Source organism: Trachypithecus francoisi, unplaced genomic scaffold (assembly GCF_009764315.1).
Source record: "Trachypithecus francoisi isolate TF-2019V2 unplaced genomic scaffold, Tfra_2.0 Lachesis_group3, whole genome shotgun sequence".
In the NCBI taxonomy this organism is placed as follows: Eukaryota; Metazoa; Chordata; class Mammalia; order Primates; family Cercopithecidae; genus Trachypithecus; species Trachypithecus francoisi.
The window spans coordinates 37,151,502-37,170,377 of record NW_022681468.1 but is presented as its reverse complement, the minus strand read 5'-3'; the positions used below and the strand labels follow the sequence as shown (position 1 = coordinate 37,170,377).

At 43.6% G+C, this 18,876-nt stretch overlaps 1 protein-coding gene across 6 annotated transcripts in view; it reads right to left on the bottom strand.

Annotated features, from left to right (window-relative positions):
* ZFYVE26 (zinc finger FYVE-type containing 26) overlaps positions 1–18,876 on the bottom strand; it is a 74,407-nt gene that overhangs the window by 25,735 nt on the left and 29,796 nt on the right. For 4 of the 6 annotated variants that reach the window (XM_033187639.1, XM_033187640.1, XM_033187643.1 and 1 more), the window contains 13 exons: positions 18,069–18,270; positions 16,533–16,796; positions 13,290–13,409; positions 13,034–13,198; positions 12,235–12,453; positions 11,205–11,307; positions 9,640–10,385; positions 8,239–8,435; positions 7,153–7,257; positions 5,299–5,421; positions 4,732–4,908; positions 3,094–3,340; positions 2,251–2,367 (listed from right to left, as the gene is read on the bottom strand). In XM_033187639.1, coding sequence (XP_033043530.1) covers positions 2,251–2,367; positions 3,094–3,340; positions 4,732–4,908; positions 5,299–5,421; positions 7,153–7,257; positions 8,239–8,435; positions 9,640–10,385; positions 11,205–11,307; positions 12,235–12,453; positions 13,034–13,198; positions 13,290–13,409; positions 16,533–16,796; positions 18,069–18,270 — 2,785 coding nt within the window. The remainder of the gene's footprint in view (positions 1–2,250; positions 2,368–3,093; positions 3,341–4,731; positions 4,909–5,298; positions 5,422–7,152; positions 7,258–8,238; positions 8,436–9,639; positions 10,386–11,204; positions 11,308–12,234; positions 12,454–13,033; positions 13,199–13,289; positions 13,410–16,532; positions 16,797–18,068; positions 18,271–18,876) is intronic. The other 2 variants (XM_033187641.1, XM_033187642.1) reach the window with 1 other exon arrangement.

Below are 18,876 nucleotides of genomic sequence, written 5' to 3'. Positions count from 1 at the left end.
TAACACGGTGAAACCTCGTCTCTACTAAAAATACAAAAAAACTAGCCGGGCGAGGTGGCAGGCGCCTGTAGTCCCAGCTACTCGGGAGGCTGAGGCAGGAGAATGGCGTAAATCTGGGAGGCGGAGCTTGCAGTGAGCTGAGATCCGGCCACTGCACTCCAGCCCGGGCGACAGAGTGAGACTCCACCTCAAAAAAAAAAAAAAAAAAAAAGATTTAAGAGATATTTCTCCAAATGCCAAGCCGTGTATGGACATTATTTAGATCTTGAGTCTAGAAAAACCAACTATAAAAAAACCTTGATGAGACAGCTGGAGAAATTTGAATACTGACTTGATATTTGAGAATAATAAGGAATTATTATTAATTTGTTTCTAGATGTGATAATGGTATTATGGTTTTGTTTCATGAAAGTCCTTACCTTTCAGAGATTTATACTGAAATATTTATAAATGAAATGATATGATATTTGGGATTTGCAAAATTTCCATAATAAAAAGCTCATATAGGCTGGGTGTAGATTATGCCTGTAATCCCAGCACTTTGGGAGGCCAAGGTGGGAGGATGACTTGAGTTCAAGAGTTTGAGACCAGCCTAGGCAACAAAGCAAGATCCTGTCTCTATAAAAAATAAAACAATTAACCAGGCAATGGTGGTGTGTGCCTGTAGTCCTAGCTACTTGGGAAGCAGGGGCAGGAGGAACTGACCTGCAGTGAGCTCTGATGGCACCCCCTGCACTCTAGCCTGGGCAATAGAGTGAGATCCTGTCTCCAAAAAAAAAAAAAAAGCTCATACACTCACACACACACATACACACACACACACACACACACACCCATCAAAGCTCTGGCTGCCATCTATACAGATGCATGAAGCTGCTAATATACTTGCAAGGCTGAGCCCTCCCCTCAGCGCTTGGCTGGTTACCATGACGCATGACTAATTCTCAAAGTATGGCCAGAAAAATGCCACAGTTTGTTTTATGATACATAAAGAGATTTCTTCTCATTTAGCAGAGCAGCATTGGCTGGTCACAGAAAATGAGAGCTGTAAAACACGGTGCACTTAGTAGCACCCAGAAGAAGAGACCTTAGAATCCTGCTCCTTTGACCATTTGGCAAAACAAAACACTTGGCTGAGCTTCTTTTGGGAGTAGGCCATTGTGTGGGGGCTGGAGACCAGGGCACTAGAGGGGTGGTGAAAAGGGCGACTAAGACATGGTTGAGGCCTTCAAGGAGCTTGTGCTTTGTGTGTGACAGTATGAACTTGAGGGCTAACTACAGTCAATCCTCATTAATACCAGACTGCATATTTGTGAAGCTGCTTGTTAACATTTGTAACCTCAAAAACAATATTCATCTTGCTTTTGTGGTCATTTGCAAACACGTGCGGTCGTGAAAGTTTTGAGTCACCTAACACTCAATACTCAGATTCCCAGCAGCGGTTGTTTCAGCCTCTATACAACAGTGACCTGGCTGGGTGTGGTGGCTCACACCTATAATCCCAGCACTTTGGGAGGCCGAGGGAGGCGGATCACCTGCGGTTTGAGACCAGGTTAGCCAACAAGGTGAAACCCCATCTCTACTAAAAACACAAAAATTAGCTGGGTATGGTGGCACACGCCTTTAATCCCAGCTACTCGGGAGGCTGAGGCAGAAGAATTGTTTGAACCCAGGAGGGGGAGGTTGCAGTGAGCCGTAACTGTGCCAGAGCAAGACTCCATCTCAAAAAAAAGAAAAACAAAAAAAAAACAGTGACCAGAAGATGGAGGTGGTAGTGGACAGTACAGGGTAGTACAAGAAGCTCAGTGCTGGGGCTAGTTGAATGGGATTTGAACTCCAGTTCTGGGACCTGTTAGTGGGGGTGGCCTCAGGCAAGTCACTTAACACTTCTGAACCTCCTTTGTAGAAAAAAGGAAATAGAATCATCTAGTATGAGCTGTTTTTAGGATTTAAGATGACCATCTATGTGAGATACGTGTATACGTGTACATATTTCCCTTAGGAGCAAGAGTTCTGGATTTTCTAGTTCAGTGTGGAGACTTTATAGATACACTGCCACAAATAACAATAATTGACTGTATGTTGAATCTTTTGAGATATATGTAAATCTGGAATGAACCAAGATAAACAATTAATAATGTTATAACTGGCAATGAAAAAAAGAAGCAAAAAAAAAAAAAACTTCTGAAGGACAGAATAAGGCAAGACTAAACTGAAACATTTTAGTGAATAATCAGAGCCAGCTCTTACCAGGAGGAGCAGCAGGAGAGAACTCTGCCGATGGTGATCTAGGGAGGGTCTCGGGATCTGCAGCCTGGTGGACAATTTCTTGGAGGTGAATCACAGAATCTGTAGAGAGGGAAAATGCTGACAAAATATGGTTCGATAATACGTATCTTGATTCATCATCCTAGGCATTTAGAACAAAGCTCTGTTGGCTTCTCTGATTGTCATTCCATGACTCTACTAGGTATTAAGAGAATGGAGAAGGTACCTCTAAGCCCATAGCATGCATGTTTCTTAAATGCCTCGAAAAACAAACCATATTTAGGCATATGAGATAATGAAATGGACACTAGGATTCTACAAAATAAAACTAAAAATGCCCAGAGGGAAGTGGAAGATGTTGAAACGATGCCCCTGGAGGGTAGGGAGTAAGAAAAAAGAGCTAGCTGGGAACATCAGTCCATACTTATTTCAGTGTTTTCATTGTAGAATAGGCTGAGTCAGCTCACATACAAGTGATATCTGATGTGATCCTGGGAATAAGGCATATTCTCAATACCAAATGATGGCACTGAAGAGCCTGCTATATCAAGGCCAGACAGACACCATTTCCAGCATATTTTGTTTTCCACACCTTTATGTTATTATGCATGCAGTGGTTACCTACCACCTTTTAATTCTGGTCATTACTCTACTTCCTCCAAGACCAAGATCGCTCCTATATAATAAAGAGCTATCTCTCCTGAAGTGTATTCGTTCACTCTAGATCAACCCAAAATATTAAAAGGGGTGCAAATTAAAACTAAGAATGCAGCATGTCATTTCTTCCCTCCATGTAGAATCCCCGTTTAGGATGCTAACAGTTACCTGATTGTTTCTCCCTCTGAGGGTATGGGAAGTCCAGGGCTTTCTCTGCGTATCTGGAAAGCAGTGAGTCCACCTCATCCATAGTGAAGCCGATCTCCTGTCCAACCATCAGCTGCTGCAGAGTCTGCACAGCCACAGTGGCCCAATCCACCTTCATGTTCATAAGCAGCTGCTCCAGCATGAGCAGGGGGTTAGAGGACAAGTGGGAATAGCTGGCCCGGTGCTGTTCAGGCAGGGTCAGCAGAATCTGTTTGTGGGGTAGATCCATAGAGTAAAGAAAATAGTACACAAATTTCAGAAAAAACTCAAGATTCTTACTGGGAAGGAGAAGGGTGTATGAGAACAAAAGGCGCATAGCCAGCTACTGAAACGGACTCGCAGTTTTTTAGGAAGGAAAGTTGAGCTCCCCACTAAATTCTGCAGATGGTAATTGAGAAGTACCCCAAGTACCTTCACCAGATAAGAGGTTAGTAAACTTTTTCTATAAAGGATCAGAGAGTAAATATTTTAAGCTTTATGGTCCATAATGTCTGTCTCAAACATTCAGCTCTGCACATGTACCTTGAAAGCAGCCATAGGTAAAATGATAGTCGCATGTGTGTTCCAATAACACTTGCTTTACAAAAGCAGGCTGGGGACTGGATTTGGCCCATAGGTGGTGGCCTGCTGATGTCTGACCTGGACCTCCAGGTATGGTTGAGGTCTCCCTGACCCTTAATGCCACCATTCTGTTTGTTTGAGGCTTTACTCAGAATGAGAAATACAAGGTGGTGTTAGTGGTCTGATGAAACCTGGTACCTCCTATGTCCTACAGGTAAACAATGAATCTAAGTTCTCCTTAGAAGTCACGGTCACTAGGCTTGAAATATGTTCACTGACGGTTTTTAAGGGTTCCCCTATTCAGCTACGGTGCATTGGGTGTGTCTTCTTAAGGAACATGTTAGGTAGTTTAATTCTTAGTAAGTGGGTCAGTGGTTATATTTATGGTTCTCCTAGCACTCGTTCTATTTGTGGGGTAGTATATAGGACTGCCAGGCAGCATAATTAGAAGAATGCCAGAGGGCCCTAGCTCTCCTCAAACTCTGCTTCACTGGATTACTATTTCTAGCTGGTGGTTTCTTCTATTAATGTCTCCAAGGTTATACATCAAAGGTAAGAGCTTATCTCATCTAATTACATAGACAACTAACCCTCTTCCACTAGCATAGACAAGTTTATCAAGCAGTTGTTTTAAATCCTCATATCAGAAGCCCTTTGGAAGATGTCCAGTCCCTATCCCAAGACCAGTTTTAATTGATCTGGGGTTGAGGTGAATAACCTGGTAATTTTTTTTTTTTAAGTCCAGGTGATTCTGATATATTGTCAGAATTGAGAAGCATTGATATAGCAGATGCCATAGAAATCATAAAGGCAACTTAAGAGGACCAGGTAGAATTCACTACAGAGGCAGGACAGGAAGAGAATGACAAGTCTAGGAGACTCATCTAGGATACAGTGGGCTACGGATTTCATATAGCACAGGCCAGGGATGGCAGGTGCCTGGCAAAAGAGCCATTGAAAAGGCAAGTTCTGAAGAAGAGCTAGGCTCGCAATCTCTCCCTCAGGTATGTCTTCCCAACACCTCCTTTTCCTCCTTACCTTGGATCCCACATACAGCGCCTGGATTTCACGGTGCCGGACAGCAGTCAGTTGTCCATAGAAGTGGGTGGTGAGGTAGTTGGCCAAGAAGTGAGAAGTGGCCAAGCTAGTGTGCTGGTCAAGGGATTGCTCTGTCACTTCAAGGCACATGGTGGGGTCAGGGATTCTTTGCAGGAGCTATTGTTGAAGGGTAGAAGAGGAAGGTGAGGCATGCAGGAGAGCTCTTAGATCAGCCTTGTTTTGTTTGAGAAAGGAATGTTTAGGTTTACGCATTTTGGACTAATCCTTTCTCTATACTCGCTTTTTTTTAAAACCACCTGTGTAGTTTCACAAATGCCATGGCTTTGACAGGACCAGAATTCAGCAGAATTCTGGACTCAGCTGCCCCATCTGGCACCTAATGCAAGGCTAGGCCCCTTCTTCTCAAGATGACTATAACCAGCTCCTGAAGGACCTGAAGAGGCATATCTGAGATTGCATGGGATTCAACATGAAAACAAAGCCATCTGATTTGACTAATCTTCTTGTCCCACCCCAGAAGAAAAATGGAAAGAACTGGGGGCTTACTTGCAGAGCCTTGTCATGATCTCTTCTTTCTAGAAGGTGGAGAAGATGCTTTTGATGAAGGTTGATTAAATGTTCTCTTGGAATGGGGTACAGGCAGCCCCACTCTTCACACAGCTCATACTCCTGGAAGGAAACACACACACCTTCAATCCCTTTACATGACTGCCTGATTCTTCTTAGCAGTCTTGAGTCTACAAAGCCCCAGGAATGTTTGTAAGTGCTGATGGGAACTTCACTATGATGAAAATGATTGAGCAGGCTTACTGTTCATATCACTTTCCTCTTAGCTCTACTATGAAAAAATAGCAGATGATATGTGGCAACAGACACTTGGTGTCAACCCTGGGGAGATCCTAAGGAAGTGGGAAAGACTGAAAAGACTCTGTTTAAAGGACATAGCACCCATGCTATAAGAATGGGTAGGCCCAAAGTTGTCAGACTTTTAAGTTACAAAACTCTTTTAAAATCATAAAATTTCTGTATTTTAAAATTTTGGCAATAAAGTCAGTATGAAAAAATAAAAATTCTGCAGACCAATACTATAAAGGCCAAATACACATATTGGTGGTTGGATTCTACTCATGTTCCCCCTCGCTACCCCCCAACCCCAATTTGTAAACTGTAGATGAAGTTTCAGAGAATAGAATTCCTAGGGCTTTGTTCAAATATTCCCACATAGGGGTGTCTGGAATGTCCTCCCCACAACCCTGCCTAGGACTGCCTTCTTCAGGATGCTTCCTTGTTTCTCAGGCTATGTTAGGTGCCCTGTCTGTGCTCCCACAATCTGAGCTTACTTCTGTCATTTGTATATTATATTGCAGTCACCTAGGGATGCATCTTACATCACCCCTCTTCCCAAAATGTAAGCCACTCCAGGGCAAGGACAGCTTAACTATTTTTGTTTCACCATCATTTAGCACAGTGACTGGCAATAGGCATGCAATAAGTATTTCTTGAATGAACGAACATTTGAATGAGCACCTACAGTCAACTTCTTAAAAGGTAGACAAAATCCTACTTAGCACTCGGAAGTCTAATAAACATGAACAGATATTCAAATTTATTAGTAATCATGTAAATTAAAACAACAATGAGATACCATCTTATTGCAAACACTGAAAAGTTGGACAATATAAAAAGGTAACAAGGGGCTGGGCGTGGTAGCTGATGCCTGTAATCCTAGCACCTTGGGAGGCCAAGGTGGGTGGATCACTTGAGATCAGGAGTTCAAAACCAGCCTGGCCAACATGGCGAAACCCTGTCCCTATTAAAAATACAAAAAAATTAGCTGGGCGTGGTGGTGGCTGCCTGTAATCCAAGCTACTTAGGAGCCTGAGGCAGAAGAATCACTTGAACATGGGAGGTGGAGGTTGCAGTGAGCCAAGATTGCACCACTGCATTCCAGCCTGGGTGAAAAAGCGAGATTCCATTTCAAAAATAATAATAAAAATAAAGATAAATAAAAAGGTGACATGCTTATGGAATAGCAGGAACTGCAAGTGGGAGTGTAACTGGGGTAAGTGTTTTGGAGAGTGTGTTGATAATATCCTAGCAAAGGTGAGGATGCTCGTGACTGATGACCCAGCAATTCCAGTTTGAGAAATACGTTCTCTACCTAATATACACAATGTAGAAAATTTCAGGTATGAACACAGGGTGATGATACAAAAGACTCAATTGTATTATTCTCTATACTTATCTGGATTTTGGCAAATTTCACAATAAAAAAGAATGTGGTATAGTTATTTTTTTAAAAAATGAACACTGACATGCAGAAAGGGGCTTATACAGCCAGCTAAGGGGTTGCAACTCTGAAAGGAGGATGAAGGGGAACAGCACCCAGGAAAATGGTACCTGTGCTTCTAGAATCATGTTCATGACAGTTGATGGGTCCTCAGCACAACAGCTCCTCAAGGTCTGCCAGTCACACCACACGGGGGGAGACTGCAAACCCAGAATCTAAGGAAAGACAGGAAAATCCATCAAACCACACTACAGCTTCTCCTTCCATGAACAAGTCACTGGCATGCCCATCCCTAGATCTCTGGCCCAAAGTCAGGCTGTCAGAACTTGCCAGAAAAGAGAGCAAATTGGGCAAAGATTATTTAGAGAGCAGAGTGAACCTATCCGGGAAGAACAAGCAGGAAGTGAAGGCTGAATATGGAGGCCAGGACTGAGGCCTTTCACTAGTGAAGACAGTGCTCTCATGCTTCCCAGATTGTTCTGGGTTTCACCTGTCCCATGCTCCTCCACCTCAAACTCCACCCAAGATAGTCTTCTGGCTTGAATGCTCTGTGGAATAGCCTTTCGTACAACATTTTAGCTCTGCATGAAAACTGCCAAGGAAGAATACAAATAAACCTTTTTTCACCTGCCATTTTCACTGTCTCTGGTAGGGTTCCTGGACTCTGTCTGCTCCAAGGATATGTTGGAAAATTAGCATCTATTTTGTACTTGTTATGTAGCCATGCTTCCTAAATTTGTCTCCCTAAGCCTCTTGAGCTTTAACATAACAAACATGCCACAAGAATCTTTCACTTTTGAAATTGTCACCTTCATGCATCTTTTCAAAATAGCTCTTGAAATTTTGCTGAAATTTAAAACAAATTTTATAGAAGATATAATATAAAAAAACATACACAAAGGTCAAAAAGACATGTGAAAAAGCCTTTTTGGACCGTAATACACCATTCCAATGTTAATTTTGTTTTTTTTACCCTCACTTCATACAAATTTATTTAAAATTACAGAAATAAGTAACACAGGAACCAGCTAGGAGGCCTCCCTGCTGTCCACCTAAGAACTGAAGCCAGATGCAAAGCAAAACCCAGGCCTATGTTTTCTGTTTAAGTCTTAAAGTCCCCCATCATACGAGAATAGGTTGGGGTTGATCATAGAGTGAGAAGCCCATTTCCTTTCTCTTGATGCGAGGGCCCATACCTTCTGATACACCTGCAGCTCCGCCAGCTTCCTCTGTAGCTCACATTTTAGTCCTTCTTGGACAGCCGTGTCTGAAATGCAGTAGGCCAGAATCTCCAGACATGACTCCAGGGGCCACCTGTCCACAAACTGTAGGGCCAGCCGACTTCTCAGAGATGCATCCTTCACAGGAAACAGGTATTGCCAACCTTCTTTGTCTATAAGACAAAAAAGATGCTCAGAGGCAGCAAGCGTGGGACCTGAAGAGCTCAAGAGTCCATGTTACTTCTTGAGAAAGGGCTTTCTTCAATTTCACAAAACAGGAGCTTGGAGGATCCTTAAGATGCATGTGATCTTAACTAGTTTTTACACTTGGAACCATTATATGACAAGGAAAATGCTGTATCTCTCCCTATGTTCATCTTTAGGTAAACCTGATAATAGTCATGAGACTTTCAGGAGGAAGAGAAGGAAAGAGAAAGGAAGGAAGGAATAAAGGAAGGACAGAAGAGACGAAGCTCTCCACGTCTTGGCATGCTGAACATATAAGACTGTTTCAGACTCACTTTGTCAGTGAAACTTTCCTTTTCCTTGTAATTTCCACCCTGTGCCATACATAACCACTTGAAAGTTATTCCAGATAGACTAGTTTCACTCCCTGGATATTCTGTCATCATGACTTAGATCTCTCTCTTCCACACCCATTTCACAGATCTGATCTTGGAGATACAAAAAACAGACTCCAAGCAATTAACACCACACAACCAGTCAGTGGATTTCTCCACCTTTTCAAGGATGGATTTTCTCCTTTCCAAAGGGAGCCAAACCTCCTACCCGAAAATCATTCCCTACATCACACCCAACTCTTGCTACAACACTGCTAGGAAATCCTAGTAGTGTTACAGCTCATTGGCTTTCCACTCTGGTCACATGTCAAAATTTCCTGGTGAGCTTTCAAAGCAGTGGTCATTAAACAGACCCACAATCTGCTTTTATAATAAAGTTGTATTACACTATAGCCATGTTCATTTCTTTATATATTGACGCTGGCTGCTTTCATGCTGTACTGGAAGGGCTGGGTAGTTATGTGCAAGACTGTGGCTTACAAAGTCCTGGGCCTCTGGGGATGGGGCCCAAACATTTGTAGTCTATAGAATTTCACAAGAATTATGATATACAGTGTTGAGAATACTGGTTATGAGTGCCTGTTTAAAGTCAGATGGACTTGGGTTCTAAGCTCTACTCTACCACTTACCACCCTGGGTAAATTTCCTAACCCCTCTGAGCCCTGGTCTCCTCTTAATAACATGAGATTATAGTGGGGCTTCTCTCTAGTTACCATGAGGTTTAAAGGTGATAATATACCCAGTGAATACCAAGTATTACCACTAGTGAAAAAGGGAGGCATAGCATTCTGCTCACCACATGCCACAGCACAGCTCAGGACTGCATCCTTTATGCTGCTCAAATCGTCCACATCTCGCCCGTACACTTCAGTGAGCTGAAGGGCCCGGGACCAATCTCTGGCCACCAAGGATTCCTCGAAAGCCTCAGTCAGTACATCTAGGGCAATGGGAGAATGTAGGCCCAGGAGAACGGTAGAAAGACTGGCCCAACCACAGAGATTCACTGCCAGACTCTGCCCCTGCTGCGAGGACTCCCGCAGGGGCTCCCAGGCAGCCAGAAGGAAGGCCTCAAGCAGAGGGAATTGTTCCAGAAGGTGCTCACACTCCTGGGCTACCTGCTCTGCAGCCAGAGGCACCTCCCTGCGGCCACGAAGTTCCTTCCATGACAAGCTGGGCTTGCTGACCTTTAACCTTGGGGAAGCCCCCAGGCAGGCCACCGTAGCTAGGAGCTTTGAGCGAGACTTAAGAAAGGCCAAGGCAGAGGAGGTGAGGGCTGGGAGTGATGAGTCCCTTGGGGAGGAATAGGGCTTTCTTTCCAATGTGGGGTTCTCAGTTGGCCTCGGGGAACTCGGTGTAGAAAGTGGGAGGTCATCTAGGCAGTGGGAGGCATGTAGCTGGGCCAGAGTACCCAGACGAGTCAGGAGGGAGGCGGTCTGTTGGCTTTGCCGGGATGAGCAAAGAGCAAGGGGCTCACAGCAGCAGCTGACGATGACCTGCGGCACACTTAGGCTGAGATTCTCTTGGGCCAGAAGGGCTGCCAGTCTGGAAGGAGAGAAGCAGAGGGCATACAAGGCTTGAATACACAGGCACCATTACCCAGTCTTACAATTTATTTATGCTTATACGAGCAAATGTAAATAAAAGTTCCTAATCATTACACTCTTATTTTAAAACACAAAAAGTAGCCTATTAGACATACTGCTCTGCCCTTTGTGTTTTCACTGAGCACATGTGCGAGATCTATCCATATTCCTCTACAGAGAGGACCCTCTTTAGTTTTTGCAGTTACACAGTATTCCATTATACAGATGAACCATAACTAGGCTCCTGTTAGTGGACAATGAATTTTCTAATCTGTTGGTACTATATACAAGATTGCAATGAAATGATTTTGCACATAAATCACTTATGTATAATAAAGCTGTAGGATAAATTGTCCAAACTGGATTGCTAAATCAAAGGGCATATGAATTTGCAATTTTAATAAATATTGACAAACGGCCTTCCTATAGAGGCTGTACAAATTTATGTCCCACTTGCATTCTCTGAGAATGCTGTTTTCCTACAGTCTAATCAACTATCATGTTATCGAATTTTTGGATTTTTGCCTGTTTATAAAGTGCAGAGTCACTTAATTGATTTCATACTTAACAATATACATGCTAGAGGTATTGAGAGAGAAAGCAGGAAACAAGGCACATTACGTTTTCACAGAGTTGTGTAAGAATAAAAGATTCAGTCTGGAAGAAATCCCCACTCTCTGTACTAACCCCAAGCACCACCACACTGAGCCCTTAGGTATCTTGAGGAAATCATTAGGAAGGCCCATGGCTGACTGACTTGCATGGAGGTGGCTCCTACCTCTCTGGGGGAACTTGTCTTTCAAACAGGAGATGTGACACCAGTTGGGAAGAGCTCTGTTGCAGCAGAACAAAGGGATTTCCTACCTTGACCTCCACATGATCTGCAAAGGTAAAGAACATGATATTTGTTTGCACCACTGACTGCAAGAGTTCAGAGCCCTGTTTCCCAGAATCGAGAAAAAAGTACAGTGTCAAGATGAAGATAGTATTGAGATCCTTCCGTTAATTCATTCTAGGTAAAGGGTATTCTCAACATGAACCTGACCACAAGTTTATCTATATCTTACCACTGCTCTAAAGACTTTCAATCCCAGATGAACTTCAGTGGGCACGTCTAGGCACAGACAGCTAACTCCTGCTCTCTTCAACCCAACTGAAGGGCATGTAGTACTTAATCTGTGAACTTAAGAAAGAATCTGGTACTCATATCAGAGACTTGATTCCTCTGCTGGCCCCTCAAATCCACAGTGGACCACAGGTCTGACAGAGATATTTTTGAGTCACTAATTCCAAGAAAATTGAGTACTCTCATACAGCTATACTAGCATAAAGATGAGTAAAATAGGCCGGGCGCGGTGGCTCAAGCCTGTAATCCCAGCACTTTGGGAGGCCGAGACGGGCGGATCACGAGGTCAGGAGATCGAGACCATCCTGGCTAACATTGTGAAACCCCGTCTCTACTAAAAAATACAAAAAACTAGCCGGGCGACATGGCGGGCGCCTGTAGTCCCAGCTGCTTGGGAGGCTGAGGCAGGAGAATGGCGTGAACCCAGGAGGCGGAGCTTGCAGTGAGCTGAGACCCGGCCACTGCACTCCAGCCTGGGCGGCAGAGCGAGACTCCGTCTCAAAAAAAAAAAAAAAAAAAAGATGAGTAAAATAGCCAGAGATGAATAAGAGAGGAGGACCTCACAAATCTACTGTTTTTGGCTACTGCTGTATCCAGAGTCTTTTAATCGTGCGTCTTTTCTCTTCCTTACCCTGAACACTTGCAGCTGCCATGAATCTATTGCCTCTTTCTTGCTACCTACCAGGCTCAGAGCTCAAACTTTGAAGGAGAACTGCAGCAAGGGTGCTGCAGTAACTGAAGAAGGTGCCCAAGTAGTCCATCTGTCTGCTGCCTGCTGGGATCTGTTTGCCCAGGTTCTTCTGGAGGAGCTGAGTCTGGATCTGCACAGGGTGGGCCTCTGCCTCTGGAGCTTTCTGGGCTGCCTGCTCCACCAGGGAAGAGAGTGGAGGAGTCCTGGGCTCTAAGAGGAGGATGGCAGGAGAAAGGACACAGGCTTTAGTCTGTGAGTCCAGCTTTGGGTCAATTTCTGACTGGATATGTGAACTGGGCCTCCTATGCACTGCCTGGGGCATCTGATGGCCTGGGCACTACACTTACAAGGCAAATATAAAATCCCAAGTCAGTCACTTGGACAAGTGATTCTCAGCCAGGAAGAGCTTTGGGTCTGGAGTGTATAAAATTACTCTGGTGTATATAGTTCTGTTTTTATCCTTGTCTCTGGGGTGGAACAACTTTATGAAGAACACAGCAATCTGTTGCGGAAGGGTTCATCAGTATTAACTGAGCATCTGCTGGCTATATTTCTCATTCATCATGAGAAAAATGTATCAGCTAATGGAGTGTTCACCATTCTTTCAATTGAGAGGTGGGAAAACAGGTGAAGTTAAGTTATGAGACATTGAGACATGCCCTGGCTAACTAAAGGAATGATAGAGCCCAGTTCTGGAGTCCAAGCCTCTGCTCCAAAGTGCTTCATTACTCTCAGCTGTTTCCTTTCCCCAGTTTGGCTTTTATTTGTTCCCAAGCAGACAGCCTTATACCTGGCAGCTCTAGTGCCTCTCTCAGTGACTGAAGGACCTGATCTTGCTGCTGGGAGAGGGTGGTGTGGCTGGCAACACAGTCCTCGGTTAGGCTGGGCCAGCACATCTGAAGCAGTTCAGTGATGCTGCACCGTGGAGGGCCTCCTCCCTTTTCTTCCACACTCTCTATGGAAAGCAAATGAGAAAGAAAAAGTAAAGTCTGCTGCTGACCTAATGTTCCAAGTCCAGAAGAAGAAAAGAGAAAAAAGCAACTCACCTGATTTGGTTTGACTGGCTGACATAAGCAGATAATTGAGAATCTTACTGATTTGCTGAAGAACAACTGGAAAACCTCGAATGCCATCAGCATTTAGGAGTACGTGGTCTATCCGTCGACCTGGAAATACATGAAGGAAGAGGTAATGCCCCAAAAAAAAAAAAAAAAGAAATGTTTTCAGAGATTGGCACTTAGTCCTGTATTTACCTGTGAAATTTTATCCTCTCCAATATTAAGGAGGAAATATATGCTGTGCTATTTTGGGTGACAACCAGTATACTTGGCTTATTTCATGCCTGAGATTCTAGAACTGCTGCTGGCAAGATGCCTCAGCTGTCAACAACATCAGAAGATTCAGAATCTCTGGCACTCCTATGGAATTGCTGTCCCAAGCCAAGTGGATTTGTCTTGGTACTGCCCTTAGCTGTGAATTTGAGTGGGGATCACATGTCTTCTTTAATTGCTTTAAGTGGTATCTTGACACTCCAACCACACTATAAACAACTTAATGGACACAGATTATTCCTTACATCTCTCCTATACTCCCATATGCTCAGGATAATCTGGAAACACAGTAGTCACTAAATTAATTCCTAAATCAGTATATTGAAGAGATATTTGCACTCCCATGTTTCTTGCAGCACTGTTCACAATAGCCAAGAGTTTGAAGCAACCTCAGTGTCCATCAGCAGATGAATGGATAAAGAAAATGTGGTACATTTACACAATGGAGTACTATTCAGCCATAGAAAAGAATCAGATCCTGTCATTAGCAACAACATGGATAGAACTGAAGATCATTGTGTTCAGTGAAATAAGCCAGGCACAGAAGGACAAACACCACATGTTCTCACTTATGTGTGGGATCCAAAAATCAAAATAACTGAATTCATGGAGATAGAGAATAGAAGGATGGTTACCAGAGGCTGGGAAGGTAGTAATGGGTGGGGGAAGATGGAGATGGTTAATGAGTATAAAAAATAGTTAGAGGCTGGGTATGGTGGCTCACACCTGTAATCCCAGCACTTTGGGAGGCCGAGGTGGGTAGATGGTGAAACCCCTTCTCTACTAAAGATACAAAAATTAGGTAGGCATGGTGGCACACCCTGTCGTTCTAGTTACTGGAGGGCGGGGTGGAGGGCTGAGACAGGAGAATCACCCGAACCCAGGAGGCAGAGGCTGCAGTGAGCCGAGATGGTGCTACTGCACTCCAGCCTGGGTGGCAGAGTGAGACTCTGTCTCAAAAATAAATAAATAAATAAAGTTAGAAACAATGAGTAAGACCCAGTATTTAACACCACAACATGGGGGCTATAGTGAATAATAATTCAATTGCACATTTAAAAATGACTAAAAGAGTCTAACTAGCTTGTTTGTAACACAAAGGCTAAATGCTTGAGGGGATGGATACTCAATTTTCCATGATGTGATTGTTAAGCATTGCGTGCCTGTACCAAAAAATCTCATATACTCCATAAATATACACACAGACTATGCACCACAAAAAATAAAAAAAAATTCCTTATTGATTGACGTGAACGGTTTCAGTGATTACGAGCTTGAATAATATTTTATTTTAGATACAAGTATTAGATGAGGGGAAGGGCAGATCACTGGACAAAAACAGCATTGTATAAGCCACTGTGTACTTTCTTTGAAGGACTATGTAAACATTAAAGGACATTTTAACCAACAGCTCAGAGGTGATTTGGAGGGCTGTAAAGAGTTAAACAGCAGGCTCGACACTGCTATCCTTAGAACATCTGCTTGCAAGGCTGGCCCTTGGCTGGCACTGTGGACTTGACTGGTAAGAAGTTTCCTATGCTGATATAAAACTTTCCTTAAATAATGACAGTGGCTCACTGGCCCTAAACTTTTTGTACAATGTGGTTTATGCTGAACACCTGCTTGCCTTTTGGGAACCTGGAATTTGCTACATGCTACACAGAGGGTGTTTTTGTCACCAGTCCTCAAAAAAAAAAAACCTGGGTGGCTGGGCGCAGTGGCTCACGCCTGTAATCCCAGCACTTTGGGAGGCTATGGCAGGCGGATCACGAGGTTAGGAGTTTGAGACCAGCCTGACCAACATGGTGAAACCCTGTCTCTACTAAATACACAAAAATTAGCCGGGTGTGGTGGCACGTGCCCGTAATCCCAACTACTCGGGAGGCTGAGGCAGGAGAATCGCTTGAACCCAGCATGTGGAAGTTGCAGTAAGCAGTGAACCGAGATTGAGCCACTGCACTCCAGCCTGGGGGACAGAGCGAGATTCCATCTCAAAAAACAACAACAACAATAAAAAAATAAACAACAACAACAAAAACAAACCTCAGGCCTTGAGTCTCTAATGAGCTTCCCTATATACAACACCTTGCAACTGCTGGCACAACTCATTGCTGGAGAAATAGACATAGGCATGCCCTGGGTGACTCCACAGGCAGAGGACTCTCGTAAGCTTGCACCTCGTTTCCTCCAGATTTTATCCTATGAGCCTTTTTACTTTGCTGATTTTTCTTTGTATCCACTTGCTGAAATAAATCTTTGCTCTATAATGATAGGCTGATTGTTGAGAGTTCTTCTAGAGAATCACTGAACCTGGGGGTGGGCTTGGGGACCCCAGACACAAGGGGCTACTCATATCATAACCTATTCACCACTTCTCCCTCTATATTACTAAGGCAGAACAGGTTCCTTTCTCCTCCACTACTCAGTCCTTCCAATGTTTGGTGCAAGTAGCAAGGACAGGTATGGGGAGTAGAACGTTGCCTAATTCTACCTTCATATACCTATGCCTTCACATATCTGATTTCTCTAAGAATGCCGTATGCATATTCTGCACTATTATTGACCTCAATGTATGATTTCCCTCCAACTGTGACTCATTCAGTTTTCCCTTACACCTGGATTACAAATTCAAGATGGTCTCAGGTTTTAGGTTAAGTGAAGTTCACCAAAGAGATGGCATACAGTCTTAAGGCTCAAATTCCATTGACACCATTTTAAAATGTGTATTTCTTCTTTGAATTCACCTATAATTCAATAAAGAATTTCCCCAAATTGTTATGTCTATTTTGTCTCTCAACAGACTGTATTTATGCCATCAGATTGTATGTGACAAAATTTCATAATCCATTGACCATCTGCCTCCTCCAATAACTGCTTTCTTCCTTGACAATTTATCAAGACTCTCAGAAACCCATCTCATTTAAGAAAGAAGGGATACAGCTAACACAGCACACTCACCCCGCCTTTCAAGGCTACTATTCAAACGCCGTTCAGCCGTCTCCAAAAGCTGCTTGCAGGTTTTCCAGAGCTGGCACTGAGAGCAAGCTAGGTCAAATGCAGCCATGGCAGGGGGACTGAGGTCTTCCAGAACCTCTCTCAGGGGAGCAGTGGGCTCCACTAGAGTCGTGCTTATCCAAAAGTCCTCCTGGAGCGTGGGGATGGGGTCTCCAGAGGTGCTGAGCAGCTTGTCGGTCACGTCAGAGATAGAGTAAAACACCATTCCTGGCCGCCCAGCAGTGGAATAAAAAGCAAGGGGTGAAAAGGATTCTCACTACAACTTTTATTAGGTAAAGTAGTTACTTTAAAATTGTTTGAGGTTCATCTGCACAGGGTATCCTCTATGTATATTAGCACTGTCATTATGGTCCCTTCTTATAGCTTCAAAACAGTGGCATGAAAGGAAGACCAAGAGAAACTCAGTGGTCCAGATGAGGGAGGGATTCTTCCAAATGGGGTCTCAAAGTAAGTTCAGAAAGAATGACATAGACCTGTGTGTGCTCATCAGAAAAGATCTCTAGAACACATTGCTACAAAGCAAGGTAGACTGTAGTATTGTCCTAACAGCCTACTTATATTACAAACATAAATGATGTGTGTATGTTCTTGTGAATTGGCATAGAAAATTTCTGGGATAATATGTAGGGAGCAATATGTGATGGTACCATGGTATGTAGAGCCTAGGTCAGTAAGAGTTGTGAAAATGTGGAACAAGAGTCCAACTTCGAGAAATAATGAAAAGATGGGCTCTTTTGCAGTGCATCCAAGGTTGGGAAATCGAGACCTGTGAATTCTAGGGCCTGATTTTTTTTTTTTTTTTTTTAGATGGAGTCTCGCTCTGTCGCCCAGGTTGGAGTGCAGTGGTGCGATCTCGGCTCACTGCAAGCTCCACCTCCTGGGTTCATGCCATTCTCCTGCCTCAGCCTCCCAAGTAGCTGGGACTACAGGCGCCCGCCACCGCGCCGGGCTAATTTTCTTTTTGTAATTTTTAGTAGGGATGGGGTTTCACTGTGGTCTCGATCTCCTGACCTCGTGATCCACCTGCCTCGGCCTCCCATAGTGCTGGGATTACAGGCGTGAGCCACCGTGCCCGGCAGCCCTTCATTTTAATATTCAACTTCACTTTATAGAACAGTAAAACAATATGCTTTATCCCTGAGTAATTACATGGGAAGGAAATAAACTCCTAATCATTTCCTGAAGCCAGAGACAGTGGCCATCAAAACACATGTTAAAAAGAGCATTCACAGTCTTCGATGAAATCACACAGGATAAGCTTAATGCAGAAGGTCGAGTGGTGGTATGTGAACAGCCTGGGCAAGGAGGATGGGCACAGCTGGAAAACTGGATGTATCAGGTTTGCTATTTTTCAAGGCAGGTGTCCTATATTGAATTTCTGCTCACCCTCATGAGGAGCGTAGGATTTTGGTGGTTTCTCCCCTTTTACCCCCTATCCCAGCCACCTCACCACTTATGGTGTTAGCAGGGAAGCCTGACCTGCTGCCGCAGCACTGCCAATGGCCTGTAGAGTTGAGCGGCCACTGCCAGTTCTCCGAATGGTGTTGCTACCCCCATCTGAGTTCTGGTTTTCAATCTTGTGCTCTACTTGGGCCAGTTCTTGGATCACTTCCTGGTAGCGCTCCATGAACATCAGTTCCCCTGAACTGGGTGAGGACTTCAGGTTGAACGTGAACAGCACCTGTCATGGGAGAGGGAGAGTGTGGTCTCACTGATGTAGGGAATGTCCACAGGTAGGAGATCTTGCCAACCATTAGACTGTGGCCCTAAGATGTCTTTGTGCTTTGTAGGGTCAGAAGGGCACTGAATGTTAGAAGAGCAGGTCAACTATAAAAAATAATTCATAAAAGTAAGAAAACCACTGAAGCCTCAGTAGAAAATAGGCAAAAGATGTGGACAATTTCAGAGGAAATATATATGACTAATATATAAATGGGAAAATATTTTTTCCCTTGTCAGTAATCTCGGAATTTAAGTAACAATACCATTTGGCATCTATCACAATAAAAGAGTGCAAAAATAAATCCTCAGGAGGTAGTGTAACATTAAGTATCACAATTTTTTTGAAAAGCAGTTTGGCAATCCATAAAGCTTTAAAAATGTTTACATCTTTTGACTCAGCAGTTTTTATGAGGAACTTTCTTAAAAAAATAATTCAAAAGGCTTAATGCCTAAACGTAATCACCTTGGCACTATATATTACAACTATTACAAGGTTAAAAATAATCTAAATCTTGAGCAACAGGGTTAAATGCAGCTACTTGATCAGACTATTTTAAGGTCACTA